A 19296-nucleotide genomic window follows, 5' to 3' on the forward strand; every position below is an offset into this window, starting at 1 on the left:
CAAGCTTTATCACAAATCTCGTTTTCAGATGGCAGGGGGGAATGAGACATTTGCAAGGTGTTCAGTACCTCCTTAGGAGGCAGTGAAGGCACCTTTCAGGGAATTCAGGTGGGGTAGCATTTCCCTACTGAAATATACATGCAAATCTATAAAATGCTCATGAGAGAAAAGAGATGACTGTAAAGACTTTCTGCCCCCATTGTTTCCCCTCAACTTATTCTGAAGACGTTTCTTTCTATAGAAAGGGGTATAATGAAGCTGCACTTACTTTCCAACCTGAACTCGGTCAGTCTAACAGGTGTCATTCATGAAACTACATTTTCTGGTGCTGTGTTCAGTATAGGGCAGGTCCTTATACTCTAGTGGGTACCAGCAAGCAAACAGAATACTTAAGATTTAGATTGTTTCTAATTAGAGTTGGATGTTTCATACCACAAAGGGGATTTTATTGTTGTTTTCAACCAAGCTGCCAGTTCTAAGAAATTTGATTTTATAATATGGAGTGTTTACTTTCTTTTTTTCCCCTTGCCATTTTCAGTCTTATAAAGCAATTTCAGATGTTTCAGAAAAGTTGTTTCTGTCATGGTTTTGTTATAACAGGTGTGCCTGTCTTAGTTGTGTCCATTGTTCTAGCGAGCAGAAAGCAAAATGAAGTCTATGGAAAAGACAGTTATGGAAAAGAACAAGGTGATGAATTGTAAGTAACAAAAGTTTGTTGGGAATTTATTTGTGATGAGTATTATATGCTTCGTTTCCTGAAGTTTAGTGTGAGTTTTCATGCCAGTAGTGAGCTTCTTATTTTGGAAGGTTAAGTTGTGTTTATGTGTCTTTGCCAAGGCCTCTGCTATACCATACATAAATTCAGTTGAAAGCCCTGAACTGTGTGAGCTGCTTTTATGAATGTTGTGCTCTTCTCATCTGGAGTTCAGAAGAAGCCTAAGATTCTCTCTTCTGGACTTAGAAGATCCTGTCTCTTTGAGGAGGTTTCCTAATACTTCCACCTCATTAAACCACATGCATCTTCCAGAGAGTTAAGTAGCAGCATCAGACAGTGAGGGATTCAGTAACAGTATGATTATTGTGTGAAAGTGGAGAGAATGGATCTTGAATAATTTGAAAAATTCCCTTCAGACTGTGAGATTATTGAGGCTAAGATTTTTAAACTGTTCAGTTAGTTTTCTTGTATTTTATGTAGCACATAATAAGTACTGAGTATTATTTGTGGGTTGGCTGAATTACTGAATGAATGAAGAGCTTACTCCTGACTGTGATGCCACATTTCTGTGCTCATTTCATGGATGGATATCACTTTTATATCCAGTCAGTATCCAGTCCTGTTCCTTTCCTCCTGGTCTTCCCTTTTATGTTTCCAAAGTAACATTCAAAAGCCCCCAAGAGAGCTAGTGGGAAGTAAACGATCCAGGCCAGGAATTTCAGATTCTAGGGGGACTTCCATATAGAGAGTAAGATTAGCTCCAGGGGCAAGCTGTATCACTTGGGGACCTTTAAAATAAGCTATATTAAAGGTACAAGTCAGTGAACAAGTTCTAAATAAGGGAATATAAAAAGTATGTGAGTTAACTTTTACAGGCCTTTAAAGTATGATTCAGTAAGCTATTGTGCCATGGACAGCTCTCATTAATTGAGAATTTACTATATGCCAGGAATCTGGTTAGGTTATAGGACTCAAAGATGTTCAAGACAGCTTTTGCCTTTGCAGTGGTCAAGTTATACCATGGTAGACACAACCTACCAAAATGATGACCATGCGCTTTAGAATTTGAAGATTAATTGTCTTAAATAATTCATCTAAATATTTTTGGCACCTAAGAACTTGCATAGTATTAATTAGGTACTGGGGCATCTGCAAATTGCAGTATTTTAATTTTACTTTTAGTACCCTTTAAAAGTACTTCCATCTGTTTTCAGATATATGTCATTCTGAATAGCAAGTGTATCTTTCCTCATCTCACAAGGATGTTATGATGTAAGCTTTTTATTTGTGCATTGGAAGCTTCAGCGTAAGAATAACAGAGTTATACAATAAGGTTGTGCCTCAATTAGACCAATTATATTAATAAGAAGTATTTTGTTCCTAATAATGGAATCCACAATTATGTATGTCTTAAATAAGTAAGTATTACTCTTTTCACATAATAAGAAACTTGGAAGAAGGCAACAACTAGCATTAATTTTGGGCTGAAAATGTTAGGACCAGCAATCCTATAGCTCTCTTGGTCTTCCTTTCCTGGACAGAAGATGATGACTACAGCCACAGAGCTCGCATTCATGTTCAAAGCAGAAATAAGTAAGGGCTTTGCCAGTCAGACTGTCAGGAATACCTCTCTTAAAATCCCTTAGTGGACTCTGCTACCTTATCATTTTGTAGAACAAAGTCCACATATGCTCAGTCACTCAGTGGTGTCTGGCTGTTTGTGATCTCATAGACTGTAGCCCCCCAGGCTCCTCTGTCCATGGGTTTCTCCAGGCAAGACTGCTGGAGTGGGTTGCCATTTCTTTCTCCAGAAAGTCCACATGGCCACCATTTAAATAACAAAGGAAACTGAGAAAGTTTCCCATCCTCTGGAGTGGAGGCCCATAAGAGAAAGGGGATAGATGTGGTTTAGAGTGAGCCAAACGATAATGTCTTCACACCAAGTCAGAGTTTAAGAGGCTACCTTGTTTTCTTAATTGTTGACTGAAATAACTAAGTGTTAAGATAATGACTATCCAAAAGAAAGCAAAAACAAAAACAAAAAACTTATGTAAACATCAAGGAAGAAGCTGAGCCTCCTCCCCAAATGAAGTGACTTCCTAAAGGGATTTGAGGGGCATTTGAGGAAGGCCCACCTGTAAAGTATGCAGAATCCCAAAGTAAGCCTCTTAGGTAAACAGGGCGTGATGATTAATCTCTCTCTTTCTGTCTCTTCTCCTTTAAGCTGTTGGATACAGGATCCTGTCGTATTTTACGTGACCTGTGCTGGGTATTTCGGACTCATGTTTTTCCTGAATGTCGCCATGTTCATTGTGGTGATGGTGCAGATCTGTGGGAGGAACGGCAAGAGAAGCAGCCGGACGCTGCGTGAGGAGGTTCTCCGGAACCTGCGCAGCGTGGTCAGCCTGACGTTTCTCCTGGGCATGACGTGGGGGTTTGCTTTCTTTGCCTGGGGACCTTTGAATGTCCCCTTCATGTACCTCTTCTCCATCTTCAACTCGTTACAAGGTAAGATAACTGGTACGTGCCTACTAAGTTGCATCAGTCGTGTCTGACTCTGAAACCCTATGGACTGTAGCCCACCAGGCTCCTCTGTCCATGAGATTCTCCAGGGAAGAATACTGAAGTGGGTTGCCATGCCCTCATCTGGGGATCTTCCCCATCCAGGCATGGAACCCACATCTCTTATGTCTCCTGCATTGGCAGGTGGGTTCTTTACCTCTAATGCCACCTGGGAAGCCCAAGATAAATGGTACCCGCACTGTTTTCTCTTTCATATTTGAATGTATGTGCAGACAGCTTCACTTCTGAACAGACGCCATGCTGCATTTCTAAGTCACTATTCTGAGTGCTGAGCACAGTTCCAGGCACAGAGTGGGTGCTCATGAAAATGGCCTTGAATGAAGTGAAGAGGTAGAATGTTAGTTTATGTGTTTTCAGTGTTGTATTTACCAAGCACCTAAAACTATGCCTGGAAGACAGTAGGTGCTCGGTATATATATCTTGTTCATGAGTCAATATGAGAGGGGTCCAATGGGAAGTGAAAGCCACAGAGGCTTTGTGGCTTCTTCATCGTTTTGCTAAGTGTTGATGCTCTTCATGGAACCATGTGAGTGTAGCATTCTTGGCCAGAAAAATCTTTAGACTCTGTCATGGTCAGAAAAATTCACTTTGATTCCTTGGCTCTAAATATAAATACCAACAATCTAGTTCAGAAATGCTTATTTTTTTTCCCTAAGATATGGCAGTGAACTCAACAATCTAATAAACGGCCTGTTCTGTTTAGAAATACAAGGTTTCTTTCAGGGAGTTCCCTGTAATGCTTCTAAGTCCATAACATAAAACCTAGTGTACTCTAGAGTGAATTTAACTTTTTAAACCATTTTTATTAAAGTATGGTTGATTTACAATGTTGTGCCAATCTCTGCTATACAGCATATTGACTCAGTTATACACATATATACAATCTTTTTAAAAATATATTCTTTTCCATTATAGTTTATCCCAAGAGATTGGGTATAGTTCCCTGTGCTATGCAGTACGACCTTGTTGCCTATCCATTCTAAATGTAATAGTTTGAATCTAATAACCCCAAACTTCCAGTCCACCCCTCTCCCTCTCTCTCCGCTTTCCCCACTGGCAACTAGAAGTCTGATCTCTGCGTCTGTGAGTTTGCTTGTTTTATAGACCATTTCATTTGTGCCATATTTTAGATTCACATGTAAGTGACATCATGTGTTATTTGTCTTTCTCTTTCTGACTTCACTTGGTGTGATAATCTCTATTGCATCCATATTGCAGCAAATAGCATTATTTCATTCTTTTGTATGGCTGAGCAGTATTCCAGTGTATATAGGTACCGTATCTTCTGTCCATAGACATTTAGGTTGTTCACATGTTTTGGCTACTGTGAATAGTATTGCTATGAACATAGGGGTGCATGTGTCTTTTTTGAGTTATAGCTTTGTCTAAGTATATGCCCAGGAGTGGGGTTGTTAGATCATATGGTAATTCTGTTTTTTAGTTTTCTGAGGAACATCCATACTGTTTTCCATAATGTCTGTAGAAACTTACATTCCCACCAACACTGTTAGGAAGGTTCCCTTCTGGGATGAATTTAGTTTTGAACCTTAAGTGAATATGAAGTGTTTTCTTCAAAATTCAGTAACATTCTGTAAGACATTGATATACCCTGTATTGTTGTTAAAACTCCCTAATGTTGGAAGCACAATGAAGTCCACAGACCAGTAGGAATGAGATGACAAAGTTTGGCATCTTTTAGAGCAGGGCATTACTACTGGCTTACCTAAAGCTACTGGTCATGCACTTGAAGGTTTCTGGGGAAAGAATAGCTGACTAAAGCTGAATGAATCTGAGCTAGGATGGAAAGTGTGGAAATCAGGTCTGTGCTTCTCACAGGTGAGATGCCTGAGCAAATGCTCCCAGCAGCTGTGTTCTAAGAAACATCGGTATTCATCTACAGAAGAGTTTTTACAGCTTTGTATCCTATGTATCTGTTTTGCTTATCTTCCTCAGTTTCCAACTAGTTCATGAGCTCTTGTTGTTTTAAAAACCTGTCACTTAAAAGCTGCTCAGTAACTACTTGATAAATCAATCACTGCATTGGTAGATGAAGAAGGGAGGAGCTTGGGGGATGGCCTAAATTCAATCTGAGACTCCTCCGGCATAAATATGAATTAATTAGTTGAGTAAATTTTATTCAGATTCATTCTGCTTTGACAGAGGAACTTTGTGGGCTCATTATCGTTAGTAAATAAAATAATAAGCCTCAAGTGCACCTCCAGAAGTTGGAAACTGAATAGGTAGCATATGAATACATCTGCACTGGGATCCAACTTTGTAAAGTGAGTGTTCCTCTGTTTAATCTCTTCTATAATATACAACATAAAAGTGCCTAGACAAATATTGACAGAAATATCCATTAACATTAGAAAATTCCATGGTTTTATATTTCAGGATTGTACATGAAAGGCACATTAATCTGCCAGCCCAACCTTGTTTTTGCTTTTAGAATTTCCTGGCAGTTTTCAGTAATCTGCAATAGTTACAGTTGTCTGTTCAGCTCTGTTTCCATTAATAAGACTCGGGATGTTTTATTTTTCCCAGCATAGGTCTCCTCTCAGGAGGGAAAAATGTTGTAAACCATCATCGAGTCAGTATTCTTCATAAATCACTGACTTTTAGGGCTGATTTTAAATGATATAAATTCAGAACAGATTTCTGCACATCCAGTGACATTAAAAACACCTTCTAAAAAGAAAATTTAAATTAAAAGGCAATGATACAGAGCACATGAATCTAACAATTGCTTACTGGCCAGACTTGTACAACAGCTTCTTCAGACACTATGGAAAGTCATTTAATGGTTTTTATTTGCGTCATTTTTGGAACCTTCTGTGAGAGGCTTGGTGGTTATTAAAAGTATATGATTTATTAAAAGAAGCATGTGGAATTTAGACAGTTTAAAGAAAAAAATTCCATGAATACATAATGAACTCAGGTTGAACTTAGGCAAACTATGTTGTGTTGATGTCTTTCTGATATTCTTTATTCAAACCCCCGCCCAAAATGAAACTTGCCCCCGGGTCTCATGGAGCTTATGTTATAGTAAGAGAGACTGAATACTAAGTGGGTAGCCTTTCTCTTCTCCAGGGGATCTTCCCAACTCAGGATTTGAACCCAGATCTCCTGCATTGCAGGTGGATTCTTTACCAGCTGAGCCACAAGGAAAGCCCTAGGAGAGACTGATGTTAATCAAATACGTCACTGTGTACAGTATACATGGTGGTGTTGAAAGCATGTGACAGAAGATATGATGCCTAAACTGAGAGCTGAAGGATCAGTAGGAATGAACTAGATGAGAGGTGGGGGTAGGAGTTGGGTGAAAACTATTTCAGATAGAGGGCATTTCTTATGCAAAACAATTGCTGTAATTGGTGATTATAGCATATACTCAAGGCATTAAAGAAAGATCATATAACCAACCAAGAAGAGCAGGAGAGTGACAGAGCAGTGGGGGTGATACAGAAGGAAGGTAAAGGCTCTGTATTTTGATCTGTGTAAGAGCATTTAGAAGTTCTTGAAAGGTTTGAGGCCTGTGGACTGATGTGATCAGATACACATTTTGTAAAGATGAAGCTGGACATAATGTGGAGAATGGATTACAGCAGCCATGTAGTGTCTGTAGATGAGAGGCCGTGGCAATGATCCAAGTAAGGTAAGACGGTTCAGGGTTTTAGACTGTGATGGGAATGGAGGAGCCTGAGATACGTGAGCAGAGTCAAGAGAATTTGCAGGTGTGCTAGTAACAAAACACTTACCGTTGGTTTGGTCATTAAATTCTTACTTCTCTGCACTGATTAGGATAAGAAAGCTTCATGTTAATACAGTATTGTAGTGATTTGAAGCCTGGAACTGCAAGAATTAGCAATGGCCAAAGATTAATAATGTAATATTCTGAAACCTAAAATTATGCCAAAGTGAAGTCACTCAGTCGTGTCCAACTCTTTGCGACCACACGGGCTGTCACCTACCAGGCTCCTCAAGTGACAGTCCATGGAGTTTTCCAGGCAAGAGTACTGGAGTGGGTTGCCATTTCCTTCTCCAGGGGATCTTCCCGACCCAGGGATCGAACCTGGGTCTCCCGCATTGCAGGCAGATGCTTTACCATCTGAGCCACAAGGAAGCCCAAAAAAGTAAATTTTAATTTTCTCAGATTTAGCTTATAGTTGAGCATCTTAAAACTGGCAAGATCACAAGTCACTCTTGAGTGTTACAGAGGTGAAGTCTGTCAGGGAGGACAGATGTGTTTGAGCAGTGATATCAGATCACGTGTATCAGAGGAATAGCTTTTGCTAGCAGATTTCTTTTCACTTTTGTGTATGTCTTTAAAAATTTGGTTCAAAGATGTTAAAAATCCATTTATCTCTCAGGATTCTTAGAAATACATGTGTATATGTGTGTATGTACAAAGACATATACATGTATAATTATGTCAATATTCATATTTGTGCAGCTTATGTATTAAAGCTTTATATGTGTATTTTTATTTTAGATGTTTTATTTTTATTTTCAATACTATATTTTTTCTGAAATTTTTAAGATATATTTGTAATTGCACAGTTTAGTTGCAAAAAATCATGTTAACTGGATATCATAAAATTATTATAATCTGTGCAGCTCTACCTAAAATTTTACCTACTTGAATAAGCAAATGAAGTCACCTGAATGCAGGCTGAAACCAGGTTTACTATTAACTGCTTTCCCACCGTGTATTGCTTTGTTCTGTTTCTCTTAACCTACTTCATTTAAGTTATATACTAAATATTTCATTGCATTTTGTATTCTAAGATGACTAGATAAATATACCTTCTCTTAATATGGCACAATTATGTTTCTAACTCTTTTTTCTATCTTTGCTGCTTTCCTAGGGTGAGAGTAGCAAAGCATTTTATTCAACATTTTAGTTTATTCTAAAGAATACAACTTGAGAAAATCACATAGTATACAAATTGCTATTCAAAAGAGAACAGATGTTTGACTAAAATACATCATAATTCACATGCCTGAGAACATTAGCCTATATGTCAAGAAATATAATGCAATTCATCCTAAAGAAGTAAAAGGCAATTCTCTGGTTTCTGAGAGGATCTTGGCCAGAGTCCTCTTGGGCATCTATAATATATCCTTTGGTGATATTGATGTACTTGCAAGATTCAGTTATTGCTTTGAGATGCAGCCTGTGCACATTGCTGCTTATTATACAAATGATAAATAGTGTCTCAGACTGTATATTTTTTCATTACTGTACAAAAGTATTTGACACTAAGTGAAAAAGCTGGCTTAAAACTCAACAGTGAAAAAACAGATCCAGTTCCATCCAGTCCCATCACTTCATGGCAAATAGAAGGGGAAAGAGTGGAAATAGTGACAGATTTTCTTTTCTTGGGCTCCAAAATCACTGTAGACGGTGACTACAGGCATGAAATGAAAAGATGCTTGCTCCTTGGAAGGAAAGCTATGACAAACCTAAATAGCGTATTAAAAAGCAAAGACATTGTTTTGCTGACAAAGGTCTACATAGTCAAAGCTATGGTTTTTCTAGTAGTCATGAGTGCATGTGAGAGTTGGACCATAAAGAAGGCTGAGCACCAAAGAATTGATGCTTTCTAATTGTGTGTGGAAGACTCTTAAGAGGCCCTTGGCTGCACAGGCATCAAACCAATCAATCCTAAAGGAAATCAGTCCTGAATAGTCATTGGAAGGGCTGATGCTGAAGATGAAGCTCCAGTCTTTGGCCACCTGATGCAAAGAGTTGACTCACTGGAAAAGACCCTGATGCTGGGAAAGATCGAAGGCAAAAGGAGAAGAGGGTAGCAGAGCATGAGATGGTCAGATAGCATCACCAACTCAATGGACATGAATTTGAGCAAACTCCGGGAGATAGGGGTGCCTGGCGTGCTGTAGTCCATGGGGTCACAAACAGTCAAACATGACTTAGTGACTGAACAACAGCAACATTAGATTAGGTTTCTCCAGTACATGGGGAAGTTTAACTCTCCTGACACGTTTAACAGGATTTAAAACGTAGCCCCATACTGAGAGCTTAATCATCAGTTTTCCTTTTCCATGCATATGAAACAATATTGATTAATAGTCTCAGGCATAATCAGTCCATCTTCTGTATGTATACCGTGCAGCATATGGTTCTGCAAATAGAGGCTACCATGGCAAACGCAGAAGGGTATCATCAATCTACTCAGAGATCATGTTTGCCATTAATTAGTTGGGTAAGATTAAAATACCCAGAGCAACAGAAAGAATATTTGCATAGTGTGCTGTGGTTTACAAAGCACTTTCACATAACATCTGTGATCTGTTGTGTAATTATTGCAGCAAATATGAAAAGTAGGTACCCAAGAAAGAGGTATTCTCCCCATTTTATAGACGAAGAAACAGGCTTACAAGAGTTCATGACTTTCCCAAGATCAGTTTGACTCCTACAGTGTAATATTTACAACATAGCATATGTGAGCATAGAAAAGCACATCAGGTGAGAAAGCATGAGTAAAAAAATAAAACAAATTACTGCCTTTTCAATGTTTTATTTCAAAAGTTCTAGGAAGTGAATATGTCTGTTTAAAGAAATTTAGTAAATGTACATCTAATGAAGTGGAAATTTGCTCTTACCCTTTTCTAGCAAAAATCATCTATAGAAACCTATTTATCATTTTAAAATGAAAATATATTTTAATCCTGTTGGCAAACTCAGAAAATTAAGTAAAATTATGGAGTAGGAACCTCCTGATAGTTAAGCTGGGCCATAATTACATGGACAACACACACGGCGGGTTGACGCCAAAGTAAAGAGATGTACCACCTTTAAACCCATTCACATCTGAAATGGCATCACGTTGGCCAAGACATTACACACTGCAGGGAAATAAATTACTCATCTTTTGGCAGAGCATATTGTGTGTAGAGAAGTAATTTTTTTAAAGGGCACCTTGTTGAATGAAAGGAGGATTCAAGAGGTTCCCAAAGGGAGTCATAAACTCTAGAGATTCCCCAGTCCTGCAGCCAGCTGGCTGCATCTGTGTGACAAGAGAACACATGAGCCGTTGTTGGACTCAGGCTTGGTGGGAAGCTGAGAAGTTATCTGGATCATTTTTGTCAAAGATCAGTTATCTAGGATGTGTGTCTTTTTTGACCCAGGCATGTGGTTTGATTAATTCTTGATTGATTCCGTCCCATATGCCTGAAGTCACCTATATCCATAATCTTCTTTTCACTGTGTTTCTGGATCTTTTCTGTCCAGGTATGAAAAATCAACTTAGGTCATTTATCAGAATATATTGATGACAAGCCTGCTGGAATTGCTAATGGACCTTAGTCGGTAAAGAAATGTTTAGGAAATGAGCACTCAAGGTGTTTGTTTGTTTTCCTTCACCAGACATTGAAAGTGAGTTGTTAGGCCAGTAAAAGAATGCGAAATGTGCTTCCCTAAATTTTACTGTATGGCACTGAGATCTGAGAAGATCCCTTTAGCTACTTATTTCATATTTGCCCATAGGAAGTCCCCTATTTTTGCTAAAATCAACCAAAGAGGATGAATTCTATGTGGATGCCCAATTTCTAGCCAAAATATTGAGGCTAAGGATATCTTTTTTCCCCCAAATAAGTAGTTAAATAGCACTTATAGAGACCAAGATTAAACATAAGCCTATATAATCTATATATAATGGTTATGATGTCAATGCTTTAGAAAGGGGATTTTTTTTTTAAGACTTTTTACTTGAATGTGTTCTGAGGCAGGTGAAAGAACTAGATATCAAAACCCAAGGCTGCTACTTGATGAGGTCTCTCCGAATGTTTCTCACTCCATGTTTAGACATTGAGAGCACCCCCTGGGATGTCCCTTTACTGTATTTTTTGAGCCAACTTTGGCCCATGGTGTGGTTCTTCAAGAGGTCTTGATGAGGTGGAATTCATTGCATTTTCCTTCCTACCAGACCCACATACTTATAACACCCTTACTCAAAAAAGCTATTTTTTTCTTTCTCTTTTTATTTTTTAAATTATGAAAGTATGGCAACACATTTACAAGAGACTTGGGGTGGCTCAACTGGTAAAGAATCTGCCTGCAATGTGGGAGACCTGGGTTCGATCCCTGGGTTGGGAAGATCCCCTGGAGTAGAGAAAGGCTACCCACTCCAGTATTCTGGCCTGGAGAATTCCATGGACTGTATAGTCCATGGGGTGGCAAAGAGTTGGATACAACTGAGTGAGTTTCACTTTCACTTTCTGGAAAATGCAGAACAAAGTTACATATAGTTCCACTATATACTACAATTGTTTTTTAAAGTAGATAAATTAAGATTTTTAGTTGGAGTTTCAGTATCAAACTCTCAAAAATTTATAGAATGAATATGCATAAAAGCAGAAGGATATAGTAGACCTGGAAAGCACTGTAGGCCAATTCAGCATAGTTAAGATAATTTATAGAATTTTCACACAACAGCAGGATACAAATTCTATTTAACTTCCCGTAGACTATAAACCAGCAAACACTGGAACATATCCAGGGACATAAAACAAGGTGCAGAAATTTCATACAGAGTCTGTTCTCTTATCACTGTGGGATTATGTTAGAAATCAATATTAAAACATATTTGAAAATAGCCCACATAGTTTCAAGTGCAATGTGACATTTACCAAGAGATCTTTGACTTAGCCATTGAAAGCCTCAGTAAAGTTAAAAGACAAACAACAACAACAAAAAACACAGAGGGTGATTGCAGAAAAGAAAGCATTTAAATGAGAAATTACATCATCTATTCATGTATTGGTCAAAATTATTTTTAAAAGTGAGCAGATACCTCTGGTTAGTGAAAAATGGAGATGTAAGGAAGACAAGGATGAACAGGTATAGAACTGGTTAAGAATCTGTTCATTTAAAGAAAGTTTTACTCTTTATCTTGCTCTAACATAATATCTGGGGTTTTATGGGTATGGTAAAGAATCAAGGCAGTTATCAAGCTGAAGAAACTATTGCAAAGGAACTGGCTTGGATTCATCAGAGTGGTGGTTTTCCAGGCTCAAATTCACCGTAAAAGGGTTGTCATAAAACTAGCACAGCCTGTCAAGATGAAGCAGAGACTTTATAACTCTGAATTCTATCTTTTCAGTCGTGTTAGTGTCCAGCGTTTATGGGCAGTGTTTCCTACTCCCTGATCAGTTAAATAAAGCTGAAAGGCACTGGGAGGAGTAAGAGTCAATTATTCCGGTCCCCAGTTGCAGCTTAAAGCCCTTTCCAGAAAGTTAGAAAAGCATATTTTTCCAGGTGGTATGAAGAGCCTCTTTGAGGCATGTGGGTTGATATAAAGATTCTCAAAGGGAAAACATGTGATAGAAAGAACAGAGATGGAGATGAGAAGTCAAACAGATTCTTTTGGATGCCAAAGGAAAACTCTATAAAGTTTTGTGATTTTAAGTTCTGCTCCTGGCACCAAGATCCGCAAGTAGATGGAAAAAAAAAAAAACCCAACCCTGAGACTGACGAGGGACCAGCCCTCTGTTTTCTCACTTTGGCCTCCAAGTGCCCTTGGTGCTCCCCCTGCCTTTCTACCCCTCTCGCCTGCAGTGTTCAGAATTTCTTTCCATACCGCATGTGCATGCTTCCAGATGTGGCTACCTTCCACATTTCCCACGGCTGAACTCTAAGCGGGATGTTTTGTCCTAAAATAATCTTGGGATAATATTTATTGCCAGACTGATTTAAATACATGTGAAAAGGGCTAGTTGCTACAAATAGTCAAATAACCTGTTATGAGAGTCTCATTCTGATTTAAAAATGGAAATCTGTCTCATGGCTGAAGAATCTGCATGATACCTTGGAAATTTAAAATATATTTATCCCAAAGAATTCTAATTTCTCATGCCTATTATCTGCTTTTGTCCCGTAGCATCACAATTCATAGTGGGAAGTGGAGCATGTAAATGACTTCTATTACAAAGTTTTAGAGAAGTATCAGATTTTGAATTTAATTTCTATACATGTCTCTTAAACTTGGCTTCCCAGGTGGTGCTAGTGGTAAAGAACCCACCTGCCAATGCAGGAGATGTGTATTTTCAGGTTTGCTTAAAAATAAGCAGTGTCATCTAATGCTATATAATTATGATATAGAGTAGCACTGTACCATCTAAAAAATTGTTTTATTAAGTCAGTTTTCTTAGCTTTAGCCTCCTTCTGTATGACTGTGGTCAGCCTCAGAGCCCCAAAATAATTCACATCTTAATATGGTAGTCGTTCAGTCGTGTCGGATTCTTTGTGACCCCATGGACTGTAGCCCGCCAGGCTCCTCCATTCATGGGGTTTTCCAGACAAGAATACTGGAGTGGGTTGCCATTTCCTTCTCCAGGGGATCTTCCTGACCCAGGGATAGAACCCAGGTCTCCAGCATTACCGGCAGACTCTTTACCATCTGAGCTACCAGGTAAGCCCTTAATATCAGGGAAGCAAATCCAGAACTAGGTCTTCCCCAGTGTCCTCAAAACACCAATTGTATGCTCTGAAGCTTTTTCTCCAATATATATGACATTTATAAAAACTTCTGAGTGTTAAGAGAAACATCATCTAGCAAATTTCACTTTCTGCTGTCTACTAAAAATCATTTGCTCAGTGTGAATCCCAAGCATGAGTAAGGCCAGGATTAATGCCTGAGAACCAAAGTGCTTAATTAGAGTTTATAATCTTTTCCAGCTCTGATAAGTGATTTTGTTAAACAATTGTTTAAGAAACACACAGTTAGCTATATTTTCAGCTCTAGGACAAAAATACCTCCAACAACAAATTCTGCAAATCTTGCCCCAGTGCACAAAAATAGATTCAACCCAAGTCAAAGAGCTCCCTCTCCACCTCTGACTCCTTCACCTGTAACCTGTGCTGACCTAACCTCAAGCTAAGAATTGATGCTTTTGAACTGTGGTGTTGGAAAAGACTCTTAAGAGTCCCTTGGACTGCAAGGAGATCCAACTAGTCCATTCTGAAGGAGATCAGCCCTGGGATTTCTTTGGAAGGAATGATGCTAAAGCTGAAACTCCAGTACTTTGGCCATCTCATGGGAAGAGTTGACTCATTGGAAAAGACTCTGATGCTGAGAGGGATTGTGGGCAGGAGGAGAAGGGGACGACAGAGGATGAGATGGCTGGATGGCATCACTGACTCGATGGACATGAATCTGAGTGAAATCCGGGAGTTGGTGATGGACAGGGAGACCTGGCGTGCTGGGATTCATGGGTCGCAAAGAGTCGGACATGACTGAGTGACTGAACTGAACTGAACTGAGCCTCAAGCTTCCATGCATTCTGCTCCCTGTACTGGGAAACTGCCACCACCTCTTCAAAGATTCTCAAAGGGAAACCAATCTATACTGTGTATACCCGTATTACAAAGCATGCATGCTAATTAAAGGGATTTTCTGTGTTAGCAAGCAGGTTAGGGACTTGGGGGTTGTTGGTGTAGGAAGCCTTTAAAAGGCAATCAGATTTAGTCAGAGTGTGAAGATGAGGTCCAAACTGTTAGTCACTCAGTCATGCCTGACTCTTTACGAGCCCATGGACTGCAGCCCACCAAGCTCCTCTGTCCATGGGATTTCCCGGGCAAGAATACTGGAGTGGGTTGCTATTTCCTTCTCAAGGGGATCTTCCTGTCCCAGGGATCAAACCTGGGTTTCCTGCATTACATGCAGTTTCTTTACTGACTGAGCTACCAGGGAAGCCCAATCAGATTTAGTCAAAATGTAAAGATGAGGTCCCAACCCAGTGCCTGTGCTGTACTTCCTGGGAAGATAGCTCTACCTGCTAGGTCCTGATTCTGTGGAGTTTTGAATGTGGAGGAAAATCTTTCCCCTATTCTGAGGCTTGTCATGTCTGAGTTCCAGGCCAGGCCAGGCTGCAAGTGGGTTTCTTATCTCCAGTTCTTCCTCCCCAACCCAGCTTCCCTCCTTGTCAATAGCACATGGACCTTCAGGAGGGTGTGCGCGTGTGTGTTTATTTTCTGAAATACTGAAATTTGATTCATATTTAGTAGAGCTTTCTTTTGAAATTAGACTTCCCTATTCTATCTGGTATCATCTCAGACAAGTAATTGTGTCACTAGCATATATTTTCATCACTTTTTGTTTTATTACTAATAAAGTATCATTAATAAATAACATAATAATGTTTCATTTATATAAATATGTATAAAATGATATGGTAACAATAATAAGGGCTTCCCTAGTAGCTCAGCTGGTTAAGAATCTGCCTGCAATGCAGAAGACCCTGGTTCGATTCCTGGGTCAGGAAGCTCCACTGGGGAAGGGGTAGGCTACCCATTCCAATATTCTCAAGCTTCCCTTGTGGCTTAGCTGGTAAAGAATCCACCTGCAATGCGGGAGACCTGGGTTCAATAGGAATTGGTGGAACACCTCGTAAGTAAGTGTCTGCCACTCAGTGATGACCAAACAAGCGAAGCCCAGAGGAGAAGAATCAGCCATGGTCATCTCACTGCATTCAGGGTCTAACCTGTAGAAATCCAGCACATTCCCTTCTGTAATTGTTCTTAATAATGTAATTTATTCTGGAGTAAAACTGTGACCACTTTCAGTTAAGATATTGAAAAATAAAATGTAAAAGCACAGCCTTAGATCTCATTTGAAAATTTATCTGCACGTGTAAAATAAGAGTACTTTAAATACTCGTCCCACTTTTCCAGTTACACAGGCTACAGTGTAATTTACAGTTTCCTTGATGAATACTCCATATTCAAAAAGAATGGATAGGTTTTAATGTCCATTAAAGGTACTTTAGTCATTTTCAGTTTTATGGTGTTCCATGCTAGACCCTGTGCTCCATGAAAGCAATGATCATCCCCATGGAATTTCCTGCTCTTAAAAGAGTGCCTTCTGCTTAGCAGTGCTTAGTAGTCACTGAGTAGATTATTCAGTTGGAAACTTCCCTGAATTTCCTACCCAAAGTTTTCTTTAAGTTCAGTTTAAGCCCTTGCACTCTCTAGAATACCCTCACTTATGTAGATAATCTGCTTAATATGGTATATTATTAAGCTATTACTTGGCAGCTAATTTGCATACGTTTCAGAAACTTTTGCCTTAAATATATTGTATTCCTGTCACTCCTTAACTTGTGTTCTGTTAACTCCTGTTTTTAAGCCCCTACACCCAAACACACTTAAGACATTCAGATGTACATTATGTATTAAATTATCTCATGTAAAATAGGTGAGTGATTAATCATGGTTATATTTATTCATTCAACAAAGCATTTATGGAGGTCCTGCTTAGTTCCTGGCATTATTTTGGGAATGGCTAGTACAGCATTAGATAGGCAAGCATCCCTGTTGTTTACTAGCTTATTATTTACTAGCAAGAGATAATCAAGCAAAGAGATAAATGAATACATAGGGAATACAAGAATATCAGGTACTGATCAGTGCTGTAGCAAAAGTAGGTGTGTGCAAGGGTGTGAGCAGAGGCTAAGACGTAAAAATAAAAAGGAACAGTTGATGATGGCCTCTTTGAGGAGTTTGATCTGAGACCTGAATGGCAGGTTAAGAACCTGTTATGGAAAGATTTGAAGGAAGAGCCATCAAATTATCGAGCTGAAATGAGTTTAATATGTTTGTTTGAGGGTAGTGATGAAGAGCACTTCTGTTTTGAACATCAGGGATGGTAGCTTAGTGGTAAAGAATCTACTTCCAATGCAGGAGATGTGGGTTTGATCCCTGGGTTGGAAAGATTCCCTGGAGAAGGATATCGCCTGGGAAATCCCATGGACAGAGGAATTTGGAGGACTACAGTCCATGGGGTCTCAGAGTTGGACATGACTTAGTGACTAAACCACCCCCACCACAGGAGAAAATGGTATCAAGACTGTATCTCAAGGGGCTTCCCTAGCAGTCCAGTGGATAAGACCACCTTCCAATGCAGGAGTATGTGTTCTGTCCTTGGTCGGGGAGCGAAAACCCCACATGCCTCTCAGCCGTAAAACCAAATCATAGAACAGAAGCGATGTTGTAACAAAATTCAATAAAAAAGTGGTTTACGTGAAAAAAAAAATCTTTAAAAAAGAGAGGATGTATTTCAAGAATGAGAGAGTGATCAATTGTTTTGAATACGGTTGAGAGGTCTAGTAAAATGGGAGAGAAAACTGAGTTAACAGTAGGGGAGTTTCTGTGATCTACAGTTTAACTGGTCTCAGAGATGTGGACAGTCTCCCAGAGATGTGAACAGTGGCCTCAGAGATGAGGATAGTCACCTCTTTAGAGCAGGTTGAGAAGAAAAGAAATGAGAAAAAGTAGAGACAGCAAAAGTTAGTCATTGGATGTTTTTTTGAGAAAGGGAATGAAGAAGTAGAAGCTGGAAGATCAGGGGTTAAAGGTGAAATTATTTGATTATTTAAAAGAGAGTTACTAGGATATGCTTGTGAGCAACGGGAATAACCAAGTTTGGAGGAAGAGAGGTAGAAATTGAGGCAGCCAAGAGAAAGTGAAAACGCAAAAGCAAATTCTTTGAAGAGTTAAAAGAGGCTGGCTCCCAAAGCACAAGTGATACAGTTTTTGATAGATGCAGGCAGACTATAAATATATGAAGACCACTTGACAATACAGAAATACTTCTGCATTAAAATGTTGAGAAACTAAAGCAGGCCAGGTGGAGCTACATGAAACTGCTGATTTGGGGCCATTCTTGACTTGTAAAAATACCAGGCCCAGACTTACAATAATATGCTTACATAAAATAGCTTAGAATACACAAATTGAAATAGATGATGAGCTCATGGATATTTTCTCTATGTTTTCACATAGTTTTAAAACAAATATAAGGGAAACATTAAGTGTCTCTTAAAGTGAATGTTGCCTATTTCAGATTAGTCTTTAGGTTATGTCACAACAAATACTGATTAAAACAAGGACAGAATTAGATTCATGTAATTGTTCTAGTTTTATCTGTGCCTCTGTGTTCTATCCTAAAGGATTAAAACATCAGCTGCATGCTTAAAGATTCCTTCGATCTTTGTTTCTTAGTGATTTGGGTGTAAAAAAAAAAAAATTAAATTGAATCCATGTGTTTTGTAAGATTTGTCTTTAGCAATGTGTCATTTTGCCTAACTGTTTTATATTTTCTTTTGCCCCAGGCTTATTTATATTTATCTTCCACTGTGCTATGAAGGAGAATGTTCAGAAACAGTGGAGGCGACATCTCTGCTGTGGTAGATTTCGGTTGGCAGACAACTCAGGTAAAGGGGCCTGTCGGTGATTGAGCTTTTTACATTAAGAGTGTGGACAGAAGGGTTTGTCATTTGGGCTTCCCAGGTGGCTCAGTAGTAAAGAATCCACCTGCCAATGCAGGAGACTTAGGTTCTATACCTGGATCAGGAAGATCCCCTGAAATGGCAACCCACTCCAGGATTCTTGCCTGGAAAACTCCATGGACAGAGGAACCTGGTGGGCTACAGCCCGTGGGGTCGCAAAGAATCAGATACACCTAAGCAACTGAGCACACACACATTTGCATTGTCAGAGCAACCCAGTCCCAGTGGTAGCAAGGTGTAGAGGTGGAGTGTGTAAAGATGCTTGCTTGGGGTCTTAGATTATTAAGACTGCATGGGACCTGAGGACTTTGGACCTGACTGTTCTTTTTTGCAAAGGAGACGCACGAGTTCAAGATAGGCTAAGTGAGTTGCTCAAGATTTTATTTGACAACTTGGATATCCACTATACCCTGTGTACCTTTCCATATTTTTGAAGTCTTCATTTACATTATTAGACGAAAGAGATTTTTCTCAATATAAAAAAATCCCTGAAGAAAAACATTACTCTTTAAAAAAAACGTCCAGTGGTTACTTCTCAACCTTAAGATATTAAGTAGAATTTTAAACATAAGGTCAAAGTAAGAAACTTTTCTGTATCTTCGAGTTGTTACCATTGACATGTCAGTCTCTTGTATGATTCGCTGTCAGTGTGTCAGAACATCTAATGCTATGAATCAGTTACTTAAATA

The 19296-nt window shown here is 39.1% G+C and overlaps 1 protein-coding gene across 6 annotated transcripts in view; it reads left to right on the plus strand.

Moving 5' to 3' along the window:
• ADGRG6 (adhesion G protein-coupled receptor G6) overlaps positions 1 to 19296 on the plus strand; it is a 152849-nt gene that overhangs the window by 124231 nt on the left and 9322 nt on the right. For all 6 annotated transcript variants that reach the window (XM_018053276.1, XM_018053278.1, XM_018053277.1 and 3 more), the window contains 3 exons: positions 601 to 697; positions 2940 to 3223; positions 18431 to 18532. In XM_018053276.1, the coding sequence (XP_017908765.1) occupies positions 601 to 697; positions 2940 to 3223; positions 18431 to 18532 (483 nt within the window). The remainder of the gene's footprint in view (positions 1 to 600; positions 698 to 2939; positions 3224 to 18430; positions 18533 to 19296) is intronic.

Source organism: Capra hircus, chromosome 9, assembly GCF_001704415.2.
Source record: "Capra hircus breed San Clemente chromosome 9, ASM170441v1, whole genome shotgun sequence".
NCBI classification, from domain to species: Eukaryota; Metazoa; Chordata; class Mammalia; order Artiodactyla; family Bovidae; genus Capra; species Capra hircus.